Here is a 21,285-nt window from a genome sequence, read left to right on the forward strand (position 1 = left end):
CGGGATAACGTAACGGAATGGTGAGTGTTTAGAGGATCGGTTGCCGGCGGAACGACATTCTCTTGATCTACGGTGTTTTGCCGGTTAAGTCCTTCCCTTGAATCAACAGGGTTCGGATCAGCGGGGTTCGGCAATGCCCGCAGTCCACTCCCTTCGTTTTCCGCCACTATCTCGGCATTATTGACATGACCGGATTGCTCGACGTCAGCCATTTGGACCGTTTTCACAGAGACGGAGAGGGAGTTTTTGGTTTCGATGAATGCGGTGGAAGTTAAGGCCAAAGACCACTATTATCCTAGCCCCACGGTGGGCGCCAAACTGTTTACCCCCGATTTGGTAACCAATTGAATTTGTATGTGGATATAGGATATGTGCTTGGGCCTAAATATGGATTACAAAGAGTGGATAAGAACGCTTTTTAATACACAAACAAGGAGCATAAATACCGGCTGCTTACACATATGACGAGTTGATTGAAGAGGTTCAACAAGAATCGGATATATATATATATATATATATATATATATATATATATATATATATATATATATATATATATATATATATATTGTGTTACAAATGCTCTTGAAAGTAAAAGAAGAATCAACCCCCTTAAGGGAGGAGGGGGCACTCTATTTATACTAATGAGCCCATGGGCCTCCTCCAATGTGGGTTTAATAAAATAGTAATAAAAGGGGACAGCCCCTGCACGGGTTTGGTGAGATTTGACTGACGGCACCGTCTGACACACGCACAGTTGGCAGCTGACCATGATGTGACACCACTGACGCGTCCTAGCAACAGTCGCATCGGACCAACGGACTCACGGACACCGGACCAACGGTGATGAGACATCGGGGAGAGATCCCGAACCCTCGGTGGCTTAGAGACCGGGTCAGATGGCGCTTCCACTCGGCAGCGATCAAAGTGCTTATCCGGGAAGGTGATGTCCTCGTACGAACTCTCGCCCCTTTTCCCTCTCCGATCCATAGTTGCCCCGGATTTACCCGTATCCGGTTTTTTACTGTATACAATATGAGTATATATAAGTCGAAGTTGAACAAACTATGGTACTGATTTACCGTACCGCAAAATATCAAAAACCAAACTTAAAAATACCAAATCATACCAAATTAATTTGACATGATAATAGTATAATATTTTTAGAAATCGAAAATCAAAATTACAACACCGAACTCTCAAATACCGTAGTGTACCATCCCAGGATAGTGTAACAAATAGTCCACTTTCTAGGAAAGTGCCAAAAATGAAGAGAAAAGGAGAAACACGTTTGGAATAACCTTGGCAGGAAACTGCGTGCAGTCGCCGAGGGGTCAATCATCATCATTTATTATTCTTCTTCCCTCATACATATGCACACATCAAATCAAACAATCCCCTAATCTTTTCATAAATAAGGCTTAATCTTTGTTTGGCCTGAATTTCCTGCAATTTCATCAGCTAATTTTTCTTCACATTTAATTCAGGTATAATCTTTTCTTTCCTAACTTCTCTTTATTTAACTCTACATCATTTATTCTTCCTATAACCCCATGTTTCTAATTGTAGCTTAATGAATTGTCCTAAGCAATAATCTTCCTGAATATATATGATAAAGATCTAAGCTTTGGGTTAATTATTTTTTCTCGCTCAAGAGTCTGTGTTTGTGCTTTTTTTCTTGAAAATAGATAAAAATTGGGGGAAAGGGGTCTTTAAGTTCTAGGCGAATCAGCTTATAGTTTACTTGAAGTGTGTCATCTTTAGTAATATTCAGTGGGTGGGTGTGAGCTTGTTTAATTCATGGCTGACCTTGTCACTATTTGTTCCTTTTCAGATTTTGGATTGATATCATCTTCAGGTTACTGTTGCTTAGATTGCAAGTTGTATTTGGTGTCCATTTAAAATGGGGATCTCTGATACGGTACCTTTTTCTACAATTGATCCTTCCATTTATTCCTAAGTAAAAGAGTAGTGATAAGTGGAGTTTATGCATTTACTCTGTTTGTGATTTATGCTTTCAGCCTTTATATACTTAATTTACATTGATGTCACCTCCTCCTATTTGTGCTCTGTTCAATTCTTTGCTTAGTTCATTCTGCATCTCTGTTTCTGCCTTTTCATTATCTTCACTCTCGTGTTTGTCCGACAAAGGACAGAGCATGTGTTAGAAATTTTGGAAAAGGAAAGACCAAGTAAAATATAAAGCTGTATATTAGAAAGAAAACAATTTATTAGGTGTTATTATTTTTTAATTGTTTTTCATTAGTTAATTTGATTGTTGATGTATCCTCTCCAAACCAACTAAGAGACTAGGAATGGTCTGGAATTTTCAGGCAAAGTTCAAATGGCATTTACTGAAGTGGGGAACATGGTTATTTAGGATTTATATAGTCGACACCAACTTGTATGAGTCTGAAGAGTTGTAATTCGTTACTGTTTGTATTTGCTTAAGTGGCGGACAAGACCCTAAGTTTAGCTGGTGAATTAAAATTGAAGTTGTAGAACAGAAATGCTTAATTAAGCTTGATTTCACTCCCATGCTTTTATTATGCTGGCTGTCACAACCCCTTTTAGTAGTCTTATTTACCTAGAAAACTGGCTCTCAACCAGGATAATGATACAACTAGAAAGTACACAAAGAAATTCTGGAGCTAACAAAGAAACAGAGAAAAGCAAGTAAAGATCAACCGAACCAAGAGAATTATAGCGCGAAGTGCCAGCACTTTATATTGTATGCCCGGTCTACCAATAAAAAACACACTGTATGCCCGGTCTTATAAGATGGCATGCACGCTTGTGCACAGAGGCTGTTAGGATCGGGAGTCCGGGATAGTGTGGAATTAGACAAAGCAGTCAATATAAAGGTAATAACAAAGATAATAGGAGACAAAGATTTAACGTGGTTCGGTCAAATTGACCTACATCCACAACCAAAAGAGAAGCAAATTTACTAACACCAACGGATACAAAAGAGAGTACAAAAAACAAAAGAGAGTACAAAATTAGAGTAATTAAATACTCTAATATCCCAAAACCCCCAAGAGAATAACCTCACAAGATCACTCCAAAGAAGGGTTCACACAAGTGTTTCCCAACACAAAACTCTTACAAATACTCTCTATAGAAGAACACAAACTCACTAAGTTCTTCTCAAATTGGTGTGTCTACTATGGAAGAGAAACCTTCCACTTATATTAGCAAATCCTTGGGCTCCAAGTAGTAGTAAGAGAAAAGATTTTCTCCTTCACACACAAACTTGCTCTCCAAGAATAAATCAAACTTTGGCTCCAAGAAATACATGTGACCAAGTAAATTGGCACATACCAAAGAAGGCCACATCTTACAAATCTCCACCTTGGCATGATTTTGGCCAATATAGTAAATATGTTCGACCTTCTACACAAAGCCCTGAAGGGCATATTTCAGAATTTCATGATGTCAGAATCAGACGGATCTCCGTCTGATGTAGAGATAGTAGCAACACCTGTAATAATAGATCCCAACAACGTTCCAGACTCACATGCCTTCATAACCACAAGTACATCTTGAGAAACTTCAAGAACTCCACCCCCACTTTCATCCATATGAAATGTGTAGAGCTTCTGCTTCAAGTAGAGTCTATTCTCTACTGTCCTTTTCATATACATGTCTTTTCACATGCCTTTAGCAGTGGTCTCCGAAGCTACTTCACGTAATACATCATCAAAGAGATTTAGTATAATACTAGATCTCGCCCTTTTATCAAGGCTAGCAAACTCCTCGTCCGTCATTTTTTCTGATTTGTTCTCCTTTCCTTGCAGCACCATATCTGAACCATCCTGAACCAGGATAGCTTCCATTTTCAGCTGCCACATACCGAATTTTGCACTTAGGTCAAATTTCTCAACGTAAATCTTCGTTATCGTCATAATGACTACTAGAACAAAACCCGGATTAACTAGGCTCTGATACCAATTTGTTAGGATCGGGAGTCCGGGATAGTGCGAAATTAGACAAAGCAGTCAATTAAAGACAATAACAAAGATAACAGGAGACAAAGTATTTAACGTGGTTCGGTCAACTTGACCTACATCTACAACCAAAAAAGGAGCAAATTTACTGACACCAACAGATACAATAGAGGGTACAAAACAACAAAAGAGAGTACAAAATTAGAGTAATTAAATACTCTAATATCCCAAAACCCCCAAGAGAATAACCTCACAAGATCACTCCAAAGAAGGGTTCACACAAGTGTTTCCCAACACAATTCTCTTACAAATACTCTCTATAGAAGAACACAAACTCACTAAGTTCTTCTCAAATTGGTGTATTCTTGCAATGAAGAAATAACACTCCTTTTATAGGAGCAAAACTTGGAGCCCAAGTTCTATAATAAAGAAAATAATAAATGGTCAAATTTTCTCTACCATATAACCATGCTTTGGCTCCAAGAAATATTTGTGACCAACTAAATTGGCACATGCCAATAAAGGCCACATCTTACAAATCTCCACCTTGGCCTGATTTTGGCCAATATAGTAAATATTGCTCCACCTTCTTCAAAATGCCCCAAGGGGCAAATTTCAAAATTTCATGATGTCAGAATCAAAAGGATCTCCGCCTGATGTCGAAACAGTAGCAACACCTGTAATAGTAGATCCCAACAACGTGTACAATGTTCCAGACTCACATGCCTTCATAACCACAAGTGCATTTTGAGAAACTTTAAGAACTCCACCTCCACCTTCATTCGTGTATTTGCACCCAAGAGATTCTAGAGTGCCCAAAGAGATGAGATTTTTCTTCAACTCAGGAACATATCTAACATTAGTGAGAGTTCTCACCACACCATCGTGCATTTTAATTGGGACTGTACCTTTTCTAACAATTTTGCAGGCTTCATTATTGCCCATCAAAACAACTCCACCTTCAATAGAATCATATGTAGAAAACAAGTCCTTGTTGGGACACATATGATGCGAACAACCCGAATCTAAAATTCACTCATCGTTAGAACTAAAATTATTTTCAGCTACAAAGAATATAGCTCCTTCAATCTCATCAGCTGCAACACTTGCTTCAGCAATGTCAGAATCCCCGTGCTCATTTTTCTTTTTTCAACTTAGGACACTCAAACTTAATGTGGCCCTTTTTATGACAATAATGACACACTAAATTGCTGTATCTGGACTTTGCATCAGATTTACTCCTAACAAATAAACCAGCCGCCTGATTTCCACTATCTCCCCCAGTAATGAGTAATATCTCTATCTATCTGATCTTTAGATTTCAACATAGATTTGATTTTTCTATAAGAGATAATTTCTTTCCCATAAAGTATAGTATCTCTAAAATGCTTAAAGGATTGGGGTAGGGAACATATTAACAAAACGGCTTGATCCTCTTCCTCAATCTTAACATCTATATTACTCAAATCCATAAGAATGGAATCAAAAGCGTCAAGATGTGAGAGTATGGAAGTACTTTCATCCATGCGAAACGTGTAAAGTTTCTGCTTCAAGTAGAGTCTATTCTCTACTGTCCTTTTCATATACATGTCTTTCCACATGCCTTTAGCAGTGGTCTCCGAAGCTACTTCACGTAATACATCATCAAAGAGATTTAGTATAATACTAGATCTCGCCCTTTTATTAAGGCTATCGGGAGTCTGGGATAGTGCGGAATTAGACAAAGCAGTCAATATAAAGACAATAACAAAGATAATAGGAGACAAAGATTTAACGTGGTTCGGTCAAATTGACCTACATCCACAACCAAAAGAGAAGCAAATTTACTAACACCAACGGATACAAAAGAGAGTACAAACAACAAAAGAGAGTACAAAATTAGAGTAATTAAATCCTCTAATATCCCAAAACCCCCAAGAGAATAACCTCACAAGATCACTCCAAAGAAGGGTTCACACAAGTGTTTCCCAACGCAACTCTCTTACAAATACTCTCTATAGAAGAACACAAACTCACTAAGTTCTTCTCAAATTGGTGTGTCTACTATGGAAGAGAAACCTTCCACTTATAGTAGCAAATCCTTGGGCTCCAAGTAGTAGTAAGAGAAAAGATTTTCTCCTTCACACACAAACTTGCTCTCCAAGAATAAATCAAACTTTGGCCCCAAGAAATACATGTGACCAAGTAAATTGGCACATGCCAAAGAAGACGCATCTTACAGAGGCAAATCTAGGATTTCTAGACAATAGGTGCACCACTAAAAAAAAAAGAAGGAAAAGATTTATTAAGTGGGAATTGATCCCTAGGCCTCTAAGTAAATAACTCAATACTCAACCAAGTGCATCATTTAGCCTTCTTGTAGCATGGGTTCCAACAGGTAACATTATACCACCACCAACAACAACAACAACAAGCCCAGTATAATCCCACCATGTGGGGTCTGGGGAGGGTAGAGTGTTCGCAGACCTAACCCCCACCTTGAAAGGTAGGGAGGCTGATACAATATCCAAAACGAAAATGAAGAAAAAAGGACAAGAAAAGTAAAGGATAGATAGTAGTTGTCTTCTTTTGAGCCTTAGTATAAATAGTAGATTTGGTAAATCAAAACCCAAGATTAGATTTGGTAGAACAAACCTAAACTAAGCTCTGATACCAATTGATACAATATTCAAAACGAAAATGAAGAAAAAAGGACAAGAAAAGTAAAGGATAGATAATTTGACACAACTCAAGACCCAAATTAGCAACCAAAGTTCTTGAATTAACTTGACCTCTAATTTAGGAACTAAAGAGCACCAAACTCTTAGGATGACCAATAGGGATTTGATACCCTAATAACCAATCCTCTCACAAGATTCACAATCTCTAGCTTAGCAAGCTCTCAACACTCATAAGAGTTCACAATTTCAAGATATCAATATTCAACATAGACTAAGTCTTCTAAATGAAAGAAACTACTATTTATACTAAGGCTCAAAAGAAGACAACTACTCTATTACACTTTTACCCTTAATGAAGTTAGGGCCTTGTTTGAGTGTCTTCTTTTGGGAACAAAGCTTGAATTTGCAAATCTTCAAGTAATGGCCACATTGCAAGTATGGTCATCTTCAAACCTCTTCTCTAAACCATCCTCCCATGCTATCATGAACACTTGCAATCCCCGGGAAGGTGCTAGAGTGTATTCAAGTATGTCCCTCCTCATGAACAATGCTTGCATCGCTTGAAGTTCCTTCGCTTGGCTCCTTGTAAAAGGTCTTGATGCCACTCGAATTGTATCAGAGGCTGTTTCCGAAAGACCCTCGGCTCAAGAGAGGAAAACAAGACAAAAGGTCAGATAGGACCAAGCATATCGAAAATAATATGAAAACAAGGAATAACAAAAGCGAGAAAGTTATGGTAGAACAGTCCGGAAAGAAAGGAGTATTAACTACTATAGATAAATAAGATAACCAAAGTACAACGGCCCAACAAATATAAGCAGCAATCAAATGCAGAAATCAAATGGTAATAAACAAATGAGCAAAACTACAACTACGATGGTGAAAGGATAAGCCACCTAGCCTTCTATCCTAATCTGAGTCCTCCACAACCTCCTATCTAAGGTCATGTCCTCGGTGAGCTGAAACTGTGCCATATCCTGTCTAATCACCTCTCCCCAATACTTCTTCGACCTCCCTTTACTCTCCTGAAACCGTCCATAGCCAACCTCTCACACCTCCGCACTGGAGCATCTGTGTCTCTCCTCTTCACATGCTCAAACCATCTCCTGAAACAGGTAACATTATACCAATTTTAGAAAATATATACACAAAATACCTAATTTTATAGAGAAACTGTGGGTTCACATGCCCCAAATTTAACCTATAAGATTGCCTCTGCTTGTGCACATAATATTTGATATATTTATTAAACCATTAAGTGCATGTGTTATGTGTGCCGAGTTGGAGAATATAAGATATACGTCCTACGTGAGATTAAATTTGGGTTGTTAAAAGGGCTAATGTATATTGTTTAGAACTTGTGGGGCACTTTAACAAAGGAGTCAAGTAACTTCCCATTTTGATGGTACATAGGAAATAATGTTTCAAAACTCGGACCCTTTCACAGACATGCGTTTAGCCATTCTCTTTATTGCGTAGGCAAACAACATTCATACACAAGTGCATTCATACACTTATGCATAATGCATGAATGCGACTTGGTTGTGCAGTAAAGAGACGGCTAAACACTTGTCCATGAAAGGTTCAGAGTTTTGGGACGTTATTTCCCACATTAGATAAAAATGGGTAGTTAACTCTTCTATAAAATTGCCAAGTTCCAATAAATACACTTTTGTCCTTTTTATTATTAAACCAACTTTAATGTGTAAAAGAAAAAGTCATGTGGGATATATATCTTACATTCTTCCACTTGGCCCATGTGACAACTTTCACACATTATGTGCACAAGTGGGGCTACTTCTTTACACTGAATACATTAGTTGCTGTGATAAAGTTTATGAACAAATACGAGTCATGGCAGTTGAATGTCATGTTATTCGACGTAGTCTCTTTCATGTTTACAATTTTAGTCAATCATTCAAACCAATCTAAGGGGGAATACATTATTGGTCCAACGATAATGCTTAGAATATCTTTATCTAAGCTAGAACCTGCCATTTGTATTCTCAATATCGTGTATACAAGAGAAGACAGGGAACAACAGAAACATATACATAAGTGAGCTTAAAGTGTCAATTTCTCAAACATAATAAAGTATTTCAAATTCAGTAAGGTTATTCATTGCAATCAATAATGTCCATTCTTTCAACATGTTCAATAAATGTTTGGGGCGGTAATCTTTTTGTGAAGGATCTACAAGATTGTTTTTAATATGTTCAATTAACGCTCTATGTTTCTTGATGTCCTCAACGACAAAGTATTTCAATTCCATATGCTTAGCACCCTTCAAATACTTGTTTTTCTTAGAGGATAGAGTCAACTGAATCTTCAGGCAAAATTGAGGTGTCATTTATTGAAGTGGGGATCATGGTAATTGAGGAATATAGTCGAACTTGTATGAGACTGAGGCGTAGTAATTGTTATTTTTTCTATTTGCTGAAATTGGGAACAACCGAGCAAGACCCTAAGTTTAGCTGGTGAATTAAAATTTGTGTTGTAGAACAGAAATGCCTAATTAAGCTTGATTTTAGTCCAATGTTCTATTGTGCTGGCAGTCACAACTCTTTTCCATAGTCTTATTATTACCTAGGAAAATGGCTATCAACCAAGATAGGGATAGAATTAGAAAGTTCACAAAGATATACCCGAGCTAACGTGGATTCAGAAAACAAAGCAAAGATGAAGCCAACCAAAGAATTATAGTGCGATGTACCAACTTTGTGGTGCATGCCTGGTCTACCAACCAAAAATAATATTGTATGCCCAGTCTTAAGTTGCCCAGCGTCTTATGAGCTTGCTAGATTGGTGTTAATTGTGATTCCTAATAATCTACATTATAAAGGAATTCATCTTGTCTCTCAGCATCTGGATATGTAAGGAACATTTTTACTCTCCCGAGGCAGCTTGCAAACACCTCTAACTGTAAAAGAAATTCAAATATAGCAGTTAACTTCAACAGATAGTGCTGATCTCTCTTTTTCTGTTAGGTACCTGCTCAACAGATTTATTCCTAGTTAAAAATAAAAAAACAAATTTATTCCTAGTGACATTTGAGAAAGGTGAGTAATATTTTAAGCTAATTTCATTTCTTCTTAAGAAATCCAAGATTGGTTCATTTTTCCTATTGTTGATATTCTAAATTTGGTACCAGTCAACTTCAGATTTTAATAAAGCAATATGCTGATGGACTCCAATATTTATCATCATACGATTCTTTATTTTATTTCGAGGCTGTCAATCTTGTTCTATGACTTCTTCAGAAATTTGACTATAATTTTGTGTTCCTTTTAATTTAGCATCTCACAGCATCTTTATCCAAACTTTTCAGTCAATAGTTCTTTGAAACTTCAATATTTCAACTTTATAGTGCTTTGTTAACTGGAACTTTCAGAAACAGAGTTGCATAATGAGTCTGATCAACCTTCGGTGAAAAGAAAAAAACTGTAAAATGATATAGTTGCATATTATGAGAAAAGATGTGTGTTGGCAACTCTTTTTCCTAATGGCCGAGAAATCCCGGAGGAAGCAATGACACACAGTTTGAAACTCGGTGGATATTGGGTGCGCCCTCCTATCCTTGTCCACGTAAATACCAGGATTTTGTTTGCAGTAAGGGTCGAATCTGTGAGGTGCCGCTAACCCACACATCACGTTCTAAGCTCTTACGACCAGACCAAAGCCCTGGGGTCACTACCCAAGAAGCGTCTTGGAAATTTTAATAACTCAAACATCTAATACCCATAACAACTAAGCAAATTAGATTGATGGGAAGCAGAAAGCATAGACCTTTTGGTCTGAAACTATAAAGTCCACCAACATATAAATATAATACAGAAAAAGAAAAAAAAGAGTTGAACCTTGATTGCAGTCTAGAAAGTCTTATTTGCAGATTGATCAATATTTTTATCTATATAACAGTATTTCTTTGTTAATCAATAAATTGGATTCCATGTCTGCCCATTTTGTGAGGAAGTGTATTAGTATGAAAGAGTTTTTATGTTATAGTGTACATTCTTTTTCCAGGTACGTGGCCTTTTCTCCTGTATCAAGTCGCGCTCCGCAAGTGATGGTGATGATTCTGCCCATAACGTCGAGTTTGCTGGTGGAAACGTGTGCCTTATAACTACAAAAGAAAGCTGGGATCAGAAGTTGGCAGAAGCAAATAAAGAGGGGAAAGTTGTGAGTATCATACTTCTGTCTCTCTCTGCCATGTTATAGTTGTGTCTGTGTATGTAATATGAGAAATTTTTATTAAATGGCCACTCAATTACTAGAGGAAACTTGAATTACTTGAAACACTGGGTGATTTTTTCCCATCTGTCCTCGCCTTGGTGGACAGAGTTGCCTGGTACTTGTTGCTGGTGGGAGGTGACAGATATCCCGTGAAATTAGTCGAGGAGCGTGCAAGCTGGCCTGGACACCACGTTTATTAAAAAAATAAAGGAAACTTGAATTATTTTAATTGCATCGGTTTTATTCCAAAAGTTGAAGAAACTTAATTTTTTTTGGCAACTTATTTTTTATGGCTTGATTAAATAAGGAACTTAAATTTTTATGTAGACATTTATTAGGAAAACTGTGTTTTTTGCTTTGGTGATAGACTCAAGCATTTGGTTCTTGATTGAGGAATAGAAGCATATACTAAGTGCACTATGCAGAATGTACATTTGGCCACTAAAGACTGATATCAGCAATCAGATTGTGGCCCTACTGTGTGGGCCAGACATTGTGAAACTTTCAACTTTGCGCTCTTTTTCATAAATTTGTATGTTGGGACTTGAGAAGAGATAAAGTTCTTTTTTGCCAAATGCTTAAGATCTAACTCCCTTGATCTAAATCCTCTCTTCGATTCACCAAAGAGCTTCGCCATTGACAAGATACCAACATCATATGAAAACTTATAACTACTTGCATGTAACTTAATCCTCAAGCAGGCCTAGCTGCATTAAAATTCAAGATAATCCTTCTTATAAAACAACAATATTCAAGGCACTTTTAACTCTAATGCTACCAACTTACGGTTTTCCTCTCCCCTAACTGTGTGCACACACGTGAAGACTGAAGAGAGACGGACACGTACAGAAGGGTGACAGTGGTTTCCACATATCTATTCTTCGTTTGCTTGCTTAAAATTTTACATTTTTGCTGGCTTTGGCATTTTGGACCTTTCTTACGCAAGTGAAATGTTGGCAGGTTATTGCGAATTTCAGTGCTTCGTGGTGTGGTCCATGTAGAATGATTGCTCCATACTACTGTGAGCTGTCTGAGAAATATCTTTCTCTGATGTTTCTAACAGTCGATGTTGATGAGCTTACGGTAAGTAGCAATAATTTCAATTGAGAAATTTCAATCTTATACCCTTCTGCTTCCTAATTATCTAACTCTTTAGGTTCTACTGTTTTTTCGTTTCTATTTAATTAAAACTCTGGTTATTTAAGTAATTTTCTGGAGTCCTGGCGTCTGGTATATAAATGAACAAGACTTGAAGGTGTGATACGATACAAACTTTCGTATGATAGGAGTGTGTGTTAGATGTTTTGTTGGATTGTTTTCCTACAGTAAACTGAAAGTTTTGGCAGCTCAGGTTCATTGTTTGTTGTTTTTTACTTGGTTCAGGAGTTTAGTTCATCCTGGGATATCAAAGCAACTCCAACCTTCTTTTTCCTCAAGGAAGGCGAGCAGATTGACAAACTCGTAGGGGCCAATAAACCAGAGCTGCAAAAGAAGATAACCGCAATTGCAGACGCACAGGGAACATGCGAGACACAGCCGCAGTAATTGCAGTTGGAGGTGGGATTTGTCCTAAAAATCCCTGCTTTCCAGCCTTGTTGTCAAGAATTCAAGTCTCCAATAGGACTCCTTTCTTACTTTGAGTTGCTGGCACTATGTTGTACAGTTGTACATTGAGCCACTACTAATTTGGGGACATCTCGTGTGTATGTAAAAGATGAATTGGAAGCAGTCCATATTCAACCCCTCCTCCACCCCCACCCCCAACCATAAGCATAAAAATATTGAAGGGCAAGTTGCATATTTGGCCGGTCAGCCAAGAATAATTGCCTTCTCTAGCCAAATATACAACAATTATACACGATTATGATAAAAAGTGTATACTTTACGTATACTATACATTGGTATACCAAAATACACACATGGTTGATTATTGTTTTGGTGGTGGCTATTTATGTCAATTTCTCAAATATTAAAGGAATAACTATATGATATAACAAACAATAGTGGGTATTGACATTTAGTAGCTATAGTTTAATTTAATTACTTCTCATAGCAAATATTTGTGTGTTAATACCATTTAGTAACTATATATATATATACACACACACAAAAAATAGAATACTCATCCCACTATTCACTTCCAACCCATCTCTCCTATCTCTTTCCCCCCTCTTCTCCCCACTACCCCGCCGCCGGCCACCACCGCCACCGGAGCTCCGGCGAAATGCTGTGACCTTTCACCACCGTCACTGCCAGCCCCTTCCCTTTTTTCCATTCTTATCCGACCATACCCTTTTTTCCTTTCTTCTCCGGCGCCAACAAGGGAAAAAAAAACTCAGATCTACGCCGGAAAAGCATCAAATAGCGATGGATCTAAGCATTGTTGGAAGCAAAAATGAAAAAAAACTCAGAGCTATAACGGATCTGAGCATTGTTAGAAGCAAAAATGAAAAAAATGTTGTTGTATTAGCTGGAATTTTTTCCGGTCAGATCTAGAAAAAATCTAGATTTTCACTGTTTTTGTTGTATATTTACCGTGTATATAATATTTTTCGCTTGTATTTGTTGTATACATACCGGAAAATATGACGTACTTGTTAATTTTTTGGTGTATCTATGTTGTATACAGTTTTTTCGCTTGTATTTGTTGTATACATACAGAAAAATATGACATATTTGTTAATTTTTTGGTGTATTTTATATTATTGGTGTATATGTATTCAGTTTTTTAATAGTTGTATTCATGAATACAACAAGCCAATTTATGAATACAGATAGTTATTTTATGAATACAGTTAGAAAAAAATTGTTGTATTCATGAATACAGCAAAAAAAATAAAAAATAAAAATTGAATACACATGTGGGAGCTGGACTGATTTGCTACAGAACGTAAATATTGAAACATTAACTATGTAGCTTGATTGAACCCTAAATGTTTGCCATTTATGTAAAATGCCCAATATTAAAAGCATAAAAAGAAGAATTAAGGGTCAAAAACACACCGCAAGTATCATTTTTTTTAGTTTCCTACCTGAAATTAAGGGTCAAAAACTCTCACACTTGATAGTTCAGGTAGAAAACTAAAAACTTGAGGTGTGTTTTTTAAAAAGAAGCTACAGGCTCCAGCATGAAGCTGTATGCAAAGAAGTTTTTATCATATCGTGGATCCACTTGTATATTTTATAATGGAAGTTTTGAATTATTCTTCTAAGAACGTATATACAACAGACGATGAGAGATGAGTGATGACCGACATGCCAAAACGCGCTCCCCTCTTTTGCCCCTAAAAACACACTATCAAAATCAATTAAGGCATTATCTCATACCAAATTAGTTGAGTTGTATGAATTCATTATTTTCATTCTTCTATAATCTAGGTCAGGGAAGCTCGAGTAGGGTTGGGCGTTCGGTCGGTTTCATAAATTCGGTTCGATTTTTCGATTTTTGGTTTGTAAAAAATGTGAATCGAAACCGAACTAAAATAACTTCGGTTCAGTTCAGTTTTTGCAATTTCGGTTCGGATTCTTCGGTTTAGATATGAAAGCTTTCCTACAGCAACAAGTAGGAGTTTGGACAATTTCTAGCAATTTTTAACAAACGTAAGCTAACACTATAGCGATTTTTGCTAAGCTCGCAAGAAACAGGAAATAGTACTAGACTACTAGCTATTAGTACATCTGAAGAGGGTCAAAGAAATCATAGGCAAAAAGAGAAAGCAACCACCCTCCAAGAATTTCCTTTTCTACTCTTTGTTGACCTCATTCTTCATGGTAATAAAATGCAATTTTTATTAAGTAGAATTACACAATCCCACAAAGTAAACAACCCCATAGGAATAAAGAACCTCAAATTGTGTAGATTATATCAAGATGCTCAAAACAATAGTAAATCTAACACTTCACCAAGAAACTGTGAAAAAGAATAAAGTACATATTTGGCCCTTTTTCGTTCTTCATACTGGGCTAAACCTTCATTTTTCTCTATGATTTTGCTGCTGCTTTGCCTGATAACGCAGCCACGCAGGAGCAAAGCCGTCACATATAGAGAGACCATAAAGAGACATACAATATATATATATATATATATATATATATATATATATATATGGCTTGCTAAAATTCGATTTTTTGGTTTAACTGAATTAGAATTTGCATAAACCGAAAACCAAACTGAATTGAACACACCGAAAAATCGAAACGAAATTAAAAAAATTCGGTTTTCGGTCGATTTTTCCGGTCTGAATCGAAATATGCCCAGCCCTAAGCCCGAGTGGTAAAGTTATCTTCGTGTGATTTATAAAATTTGTGTTTGAGTTGTGGAATTAGCTATTGATGCTTGGGTTAGGGAAGACTGCTTACATTACACCTCCTGGAGGTGTGACCTATCCCGGACCTTGCACTAATACGAGATACTTTGTGTATCTAACTACGTTTTTTTTAACCTAGCCAAAATTAAAAGTGGTTTGATGTAGCACGTGTCTAGATAGAAATGTTTCAGCAAATTCAGTTTTGAGAATTAATTGTAGTTAGATTATTTTCTAATTGATCGTTAATATGCGACTTGTTATAAAATAAAGACTATAAATTAAATACACCAAAGACAAGTATATAGAAAGAGACTAATATATTATTCAACCTTTAACTTAAGAGAGATTTCATTGTCTATTTAATATTCTACAAATGAACTCCTATTTATAGGAGGAAATTGATGGGCAAGCACAAGATAACAGCTTGGAGGCCAAGTATTCTTGGTTGCCAAGTTTCCTTGGTGGCCAAGTATTCTTGGTTTCCAAGCATATTAAATGGAAATTCATTAATAATATTTACAATACTCCCCCTTAGATGCCCATTAATAGATGATGTACCTCGTTAAAACGTTATTAGAAAAAATCCCACGGGAAAAAGTCCTAATGAAGGAAAAAAAGTACACATATTTAGTAATACACTTTGAGAGCTGCCTCATTAAAAAATTTACCAAGAAAATCCAATGGGGCAAAACCTTGGTTAAGGAAAAAGATTACAACACGTAATTCACTCCCCCTGACGAAGACCAAAATTCAGATGTCAGAGTCTTCATATTTCAATCTTGAATATCATCTTCTCAAGAGTTGAAGTTGGCAAAGATTTGGTGAACAAATCTGCAAGATTGTCACTTGAACGGATTTGTTACACATTAATATCACCATTCTTCTGGAGATCATGTGTGAAGAATAACTTTGGTGAAATGTGCTTCGTTCTATCTCCTTTTATGAAGCCTCTTTTTAATTGAGCTATGCATGCAGCATTGTCTTCATATAATGCTGTGGGTATTTTTGTATCACACTTTTAAGCCACATCTTTCTCTGATGAAATGTAACATTGATCTCAACCACACACATTCTCCACTTGCTTCATAAATAGCTATTATCTCAGCATGATTCGAAGAAGCAGCAATAATTGACTGCTTTGTAGATCGCCACGATATAGCAGTACCTCCGCATGTAAAAAAGTAACTTGTTTGAGATCGAGCTTTATGCGGATCAGATGAATAACCTGCATCTGCCTAACCAATAAGATATGCACTATCATTCTTAGCATAAAACAGACCTATATATCGATAGTTCCCTTCAGATATTGCAATATATGCTTGACTCCGTTTCAATGTATTCATGTAGGAGAAGAGCTATATCTTGCCTGCAAATTAACAGAGAACGCTATGTCAGGTCATAAGTGCACCAATTGCACTAAGATATGGTACTTCAGGACCAAGAAGCTCTTCATTTTCTTCCTGAGGTCAGAAAGGATCTTTACTCGTTTCAAGTGAGCGAACAACCATTGGAGTACTTAACGGATGCACATTGTCCATATAAAATAGTTTTAAAACTTTTTCGCTATAAGTAGATTGATGGATAAAGATTCCGTCTACTAAATGTTCAATCTACAAACCAAGATAGAGTTTTGTTTTCCAAGATCTTTCATCTCAAATTCTTTCTTTAACTATTCAATCGCCTTTTGGAGTTCCAATTAGGCAAGTATAACAAACTCTGATTTTGTTTTCCTAATAAAAACACATAGACAAATGACATCATTCATATAACCTTCATTTATTAAGTACTCACTAAGGCGATTATACCACATGCACCCTGATTGTTGTAGACCATATAATGATCTTTGCAATCTGATTGAATACATCTCCCGAGACTTTGAACAAATTGCTTTAGGCATTTTAAATACTTCAGGCATTTTCATATAAATTTCATTATCACCGTAAAGGTAAGCTGTAACCACATCTATCAGATCTATTTCAACATTTTCATGTACGGCTAAGCTGATGAGATATCAGAATGTTGTGCCATCCATAGCGGGTGAATATGTTTCTTCATGGTCGATACTGGGTCTTTGAGAGAATCCTTGTGAAACAAGGCGTGCCTTGTATCTCACAATTTCATTTCTCTATTCCTTTTCCGCATAAAGACCCATGGCCAACTGGTTTTACGCCATTAGGCGTTTGGACTACCTGTCCAAAAACCTCACGTTTAGCAAATGAATTCAATTCTGATTGAACTGGCTCTTGCCATTTTGGCCAATCATATCTTCGTCGACATTCTTCGACAGATTGAGGTTCCTGATCCTCATTGTCTTTCATAATATTCAGTACAACATTGTATGCAAAAACATTATCCACTATAATCTTCGATCGATTAAAATCTATCCCATTACCAGAAGAACTTAATGATAGTTCTTTACTTACTCGAGTCTCGGGTTCTCAGATATCTTCAGGATCAGGATTAATAAGATTTTGAATATCTTCATGATATTCTTTCATAATGTCATTCTGATCATTTTTCGTGTTTCTTTTTCTAGGATTTTTATCCTTGGAATCCAATGGCCTACCACGCTTCAGGCGTGTATGAGATTTAGAGGCTATGACACTAGTAGATTGTCCCTTTGGGACATCAATTCGGATAGGCATATTTTCTGCAGGGATATGTGACGTAGTTATTCTTTTCAAATCAGTAAATGCTTCTGGCATTTGATTTGCTATTTTCTACAAGTGAATGTTCATCTTGATCTCATGTTCACATATAGGGGCACGTGGATTAAAATGGGACAGTGATGAAACTTTCCATGCAATTCCTTTTTTAATTTCTTTTCTGTCTCTCCCTAATTGTGGGAAATTTGTTTCATCAAATCGACAATCTACAAATCGAGCAGTGAATAAATCTCTCATTAATGGTTCAAGATAGCGAATAATAGAGGGTGATTCAAACCTAACATATATTCCTAACCTTCTTTGGGGGCCCATCTTAGTGCATTGTGATGGTGCTACCGGCACATATACAGCACAATCAAAGATTTTGAGATGAGCAATATTTGGTTCATGACCAAATACTAATTGTGACGGGAAGTGTTTATTATAATGAGTCGGTCTGAGACGAATAGGAGATGCTGCATGTAAAACAGCATGATCCCAAACGGTAGTGGGCAACCCTCTTTTCATAAGTAGTGGTCTTTCTATCAATTGTAGGCGTTTAATAAATGACTCAGCATGACCATTTTGGGTATGAACATGAGCTACAGGATGTTCAACTTTTACCCAACTGATAAACAATAATCATCAAAAGCTTGAGATGTAAATTCTCTGGCATTTCGAGGCGTATAGCCTTAATGGGATAATCTGGGAACTGTGCCCTTAAGCGTATTATTTGTGTTACATCCCGTATTTTTGAACGTCGGATTAATTGTAAGTTGAGGTGGGGCCCACACGTCAAGATTTTTTTTTTTGGGACATGTGACAAATTATATGAATCACATATGTGAAGTTAAACACAACACAAGAAGGACCCTTGGGCCAAATCAAAGTGGAAGTCCTCCAAACGAGTATTTTTAAGAAAACGTTTTCGGGTGACCTGACTTTGGAGGGCAAAAACGGTATTATAGGTTTGGAATTTGGAAAAATACCAAGAAATAGAAGTTGTAGATAATTGAATTAGCTTTCCATCCATAGGTCGTGGGTTCCAAGGTGACGTCGGTACAAGGAGATATGGACGTTTTATGGTCGAAATGTCAGTGGGCTAGGCCCAACTCGGGACCAACCGAGTTGGCCCAAAAAAACGAAAAGAAAAATTTAGGCCCAAGGTGAGAGGGTGGCCGGCCATACCTGGTCCAAGCCCACCAAATTGATTAATTTCCATGTGCCAAATTAATTTAAGGGGCCATATATGCATTATTTATTCATTAGAAACTTCAAGAACCAAGAACAAACACAAAGAAGAGCAAAAATAAGGCCATTTCGGGTTTGGCCACAGGAAAATCACCCCTCAAAATCTTGCCTCTAAAATTATTTTCTTGTGGTATTCCTACTAATTTAATGGTCCTTTACAACTTGGTGTAATTGTTTTGGAAGAAGGAGCACTTATTTCTTCAAGTTGACAACTTGTTCAAGTGAAGGAGTTTGTAGAAAAAGGTAAGAATCAATTCTTTTTTCTTATGTTATGAAGGTTTGTTTATGTTGTGGTATGTGGAAATGAGTAGAAATTATGGAAATAAGGAAGTTTGCAAAGTGGGTATGTATATATATATGTAGCCATGGGTGTATATATGTTGTATACATATATGAGTTGAATTTGATGTTGTATTCTAGTTGTGGTTATGGTGAAAATTATATTGGGAATGAAAGTTGAATGAATTTTGGTTGAAGTTGGAATGTAGAAGATTATGTCACTTTAGAATGATTTTGTGATATTATGGAAATGAAGTTGTTAAGATGTGAATTATGATTATGGTTGATGAAATTGGAAGATGGAAATATGTTATGGATATGTAGGTTGAATATTAGAAGTTTTGGATGAATTATGACTTTGGTGGAAAGTTTGTATATTTTGTATATCTTGTGAATATTTTGAAGAAATGATATGAAATGCTTCCGAATTATATTGTAATGATCTTGATTAGTAATGAATGTAAAAACACTGAGATTGGTTTGGAAATGTGAAGTTGGAATGAAAGTTATTGCACTATGTTGGAAAGAGGACTAGTTATGCTATATTGTGTTGTGTAGTGATTGTTGTTGTTGTTGGGTTGTTGTTGAATTATTTTGGCCGAGTTAAATTCTAGGGATGCTATATGTATAGGGGAGATGCTGCCCAAATTTCCGTAGACAAGTATGAATTAAGATTGAATTCTTAAAGGCTTGAAGTTGATATTTGGTAATTGTGACCAATTGTAGATTTTGAAGGAAACGGGAATTGAATTTGGAAAGGCGTAAAGAGCATACAAGGTATGTAAAGCTATCCCGATTCTTCTTTTGGCATGTCCTAGAAGTACTAGGATCGGATTCACGCATCGGAGAATATTCTGCTCATCGGAATCCGCGTATGAAATTGTCACATTTTCGTTCAATAGAATTGAACCATTTTTGTATGCTTTCTTGAAAATTATGCAAACCTTCCCCAAACTATTTGAAAGGTTATAGAATGTCCGTAGAACCTTCGTAGGTGACCCCATAAGCTTAAAATGCGTAATTTGAGCCCACCGCCTTGCTTGTCCCGAGGTGGGCCCACTATTCCCGGTTTTACCCTTATTGTACTTAAGGCTTGTTTTCGAGCAGTTTTTGAAAGAAATGTTCTGACTACTCTTTTAACTACTAAACAAAAACTGTTTTAAATATTTCATCAAGTCTTATAAATTGTTTTGGCACTCGGAACGATTTCAGAAATATTATGCTTCTGTAATTCATTATGACATCCGAAACTCACTTATTATGATCCCGTCTGACTTCATTGGATTGGTTTGTCATTGGTATGCCTCATCGAGTCTCTGAAAATACTTATGATAATTTAATTGCATTTAGTCTCTCACTACTCCACTCGTGGATGCCCCAATGTTTCGCACACTGAGCCCGGACCAGGATATGTTCTCAAGCGACTTCCACTGCATTGTTCGCCGTGCCTCGATGTGAGGGGGTAGGTATATATATACATGGGTTGTGGAGTATGCTGTGCCATGTACACACATTCTGATATGATATGATCTGATATGGCCATCTGATATGATATGTTATGTTATGGGGTTATCCCCTATTCTGCTCCTTATGTGTGGTGGCACCAGCGTCGGGGGGTGGCCACGTTCTGTTTGCCGAGTCCCTTGGCAGGGGTCGGATATGATATGGTATATGTTTCTGTACACACTCCTCATGTTTCGAAAATATGCATTTGATACTTCGGATGTTACACTCACTTCTCTGTAAGTTCTGTTTCGGTTATGATCTTGTTCCGTAATGGGACCAGGTACAACATATGTTTCCAGCGAATATTATTTATGCGATATGATCAGCATTTTGCTAATCTGGATATTCAGTTCATTTTCTGTATCTTCTGCTTCGATTATGACTTTGTTTACTACGTTCCGTGCTTTACATACTCAGTACATATTTCGTACTGACCCCCTTCCTTCGGGGGCTG

General features: G+C 36.9%; 1 protein-coding gene across 1 annotated transcript; it reads left to right on the forward strand.

Moving 5' to 3' along the window:
• Positions 1-1,259: 1,259 nt before the first annotated feature.
• On the forward strand, positions 1,260-12,773 carry LOC132631600 (thioredoxin H9-like). Its single transcript, XM_060347222.1, has 5 exons — positions 1,260-1,487; positions 1,835-1,921; positions 10,634-10,789; positions 11,804-11,926; positions 12,227-12,773. The coding sequence occupies exons 2-5, from the start codon at positions 1,904-1,906 to the stop codon at positions 12,386-12,388; spliced, it is 459 nt and encodes a 152-aa protein (XP_060203205.1). The 5' UTR covers positions 1,260-1,487; positions 1,835-1,903; the 3' UTR covers positions 12,389-12,773.
• Positions 12,774-21,285: the final 8,512 nt, after the last annotated feature.

Source organism: Lycium barbarum, chromosome 3 (genome assembly GCF_019175385.1).
Source record: "Lycium barbarum isolate Lr01 chromosome 3, ASM1917538v2, whole genome shotgun sequence".
Classification (NCBI taxonomy): Eukaryota; Viridiplantae; Streptophyta; class Magnoliopsida; order Solanales; family Solanaceae; genus Lycium; species Lycium barbarum.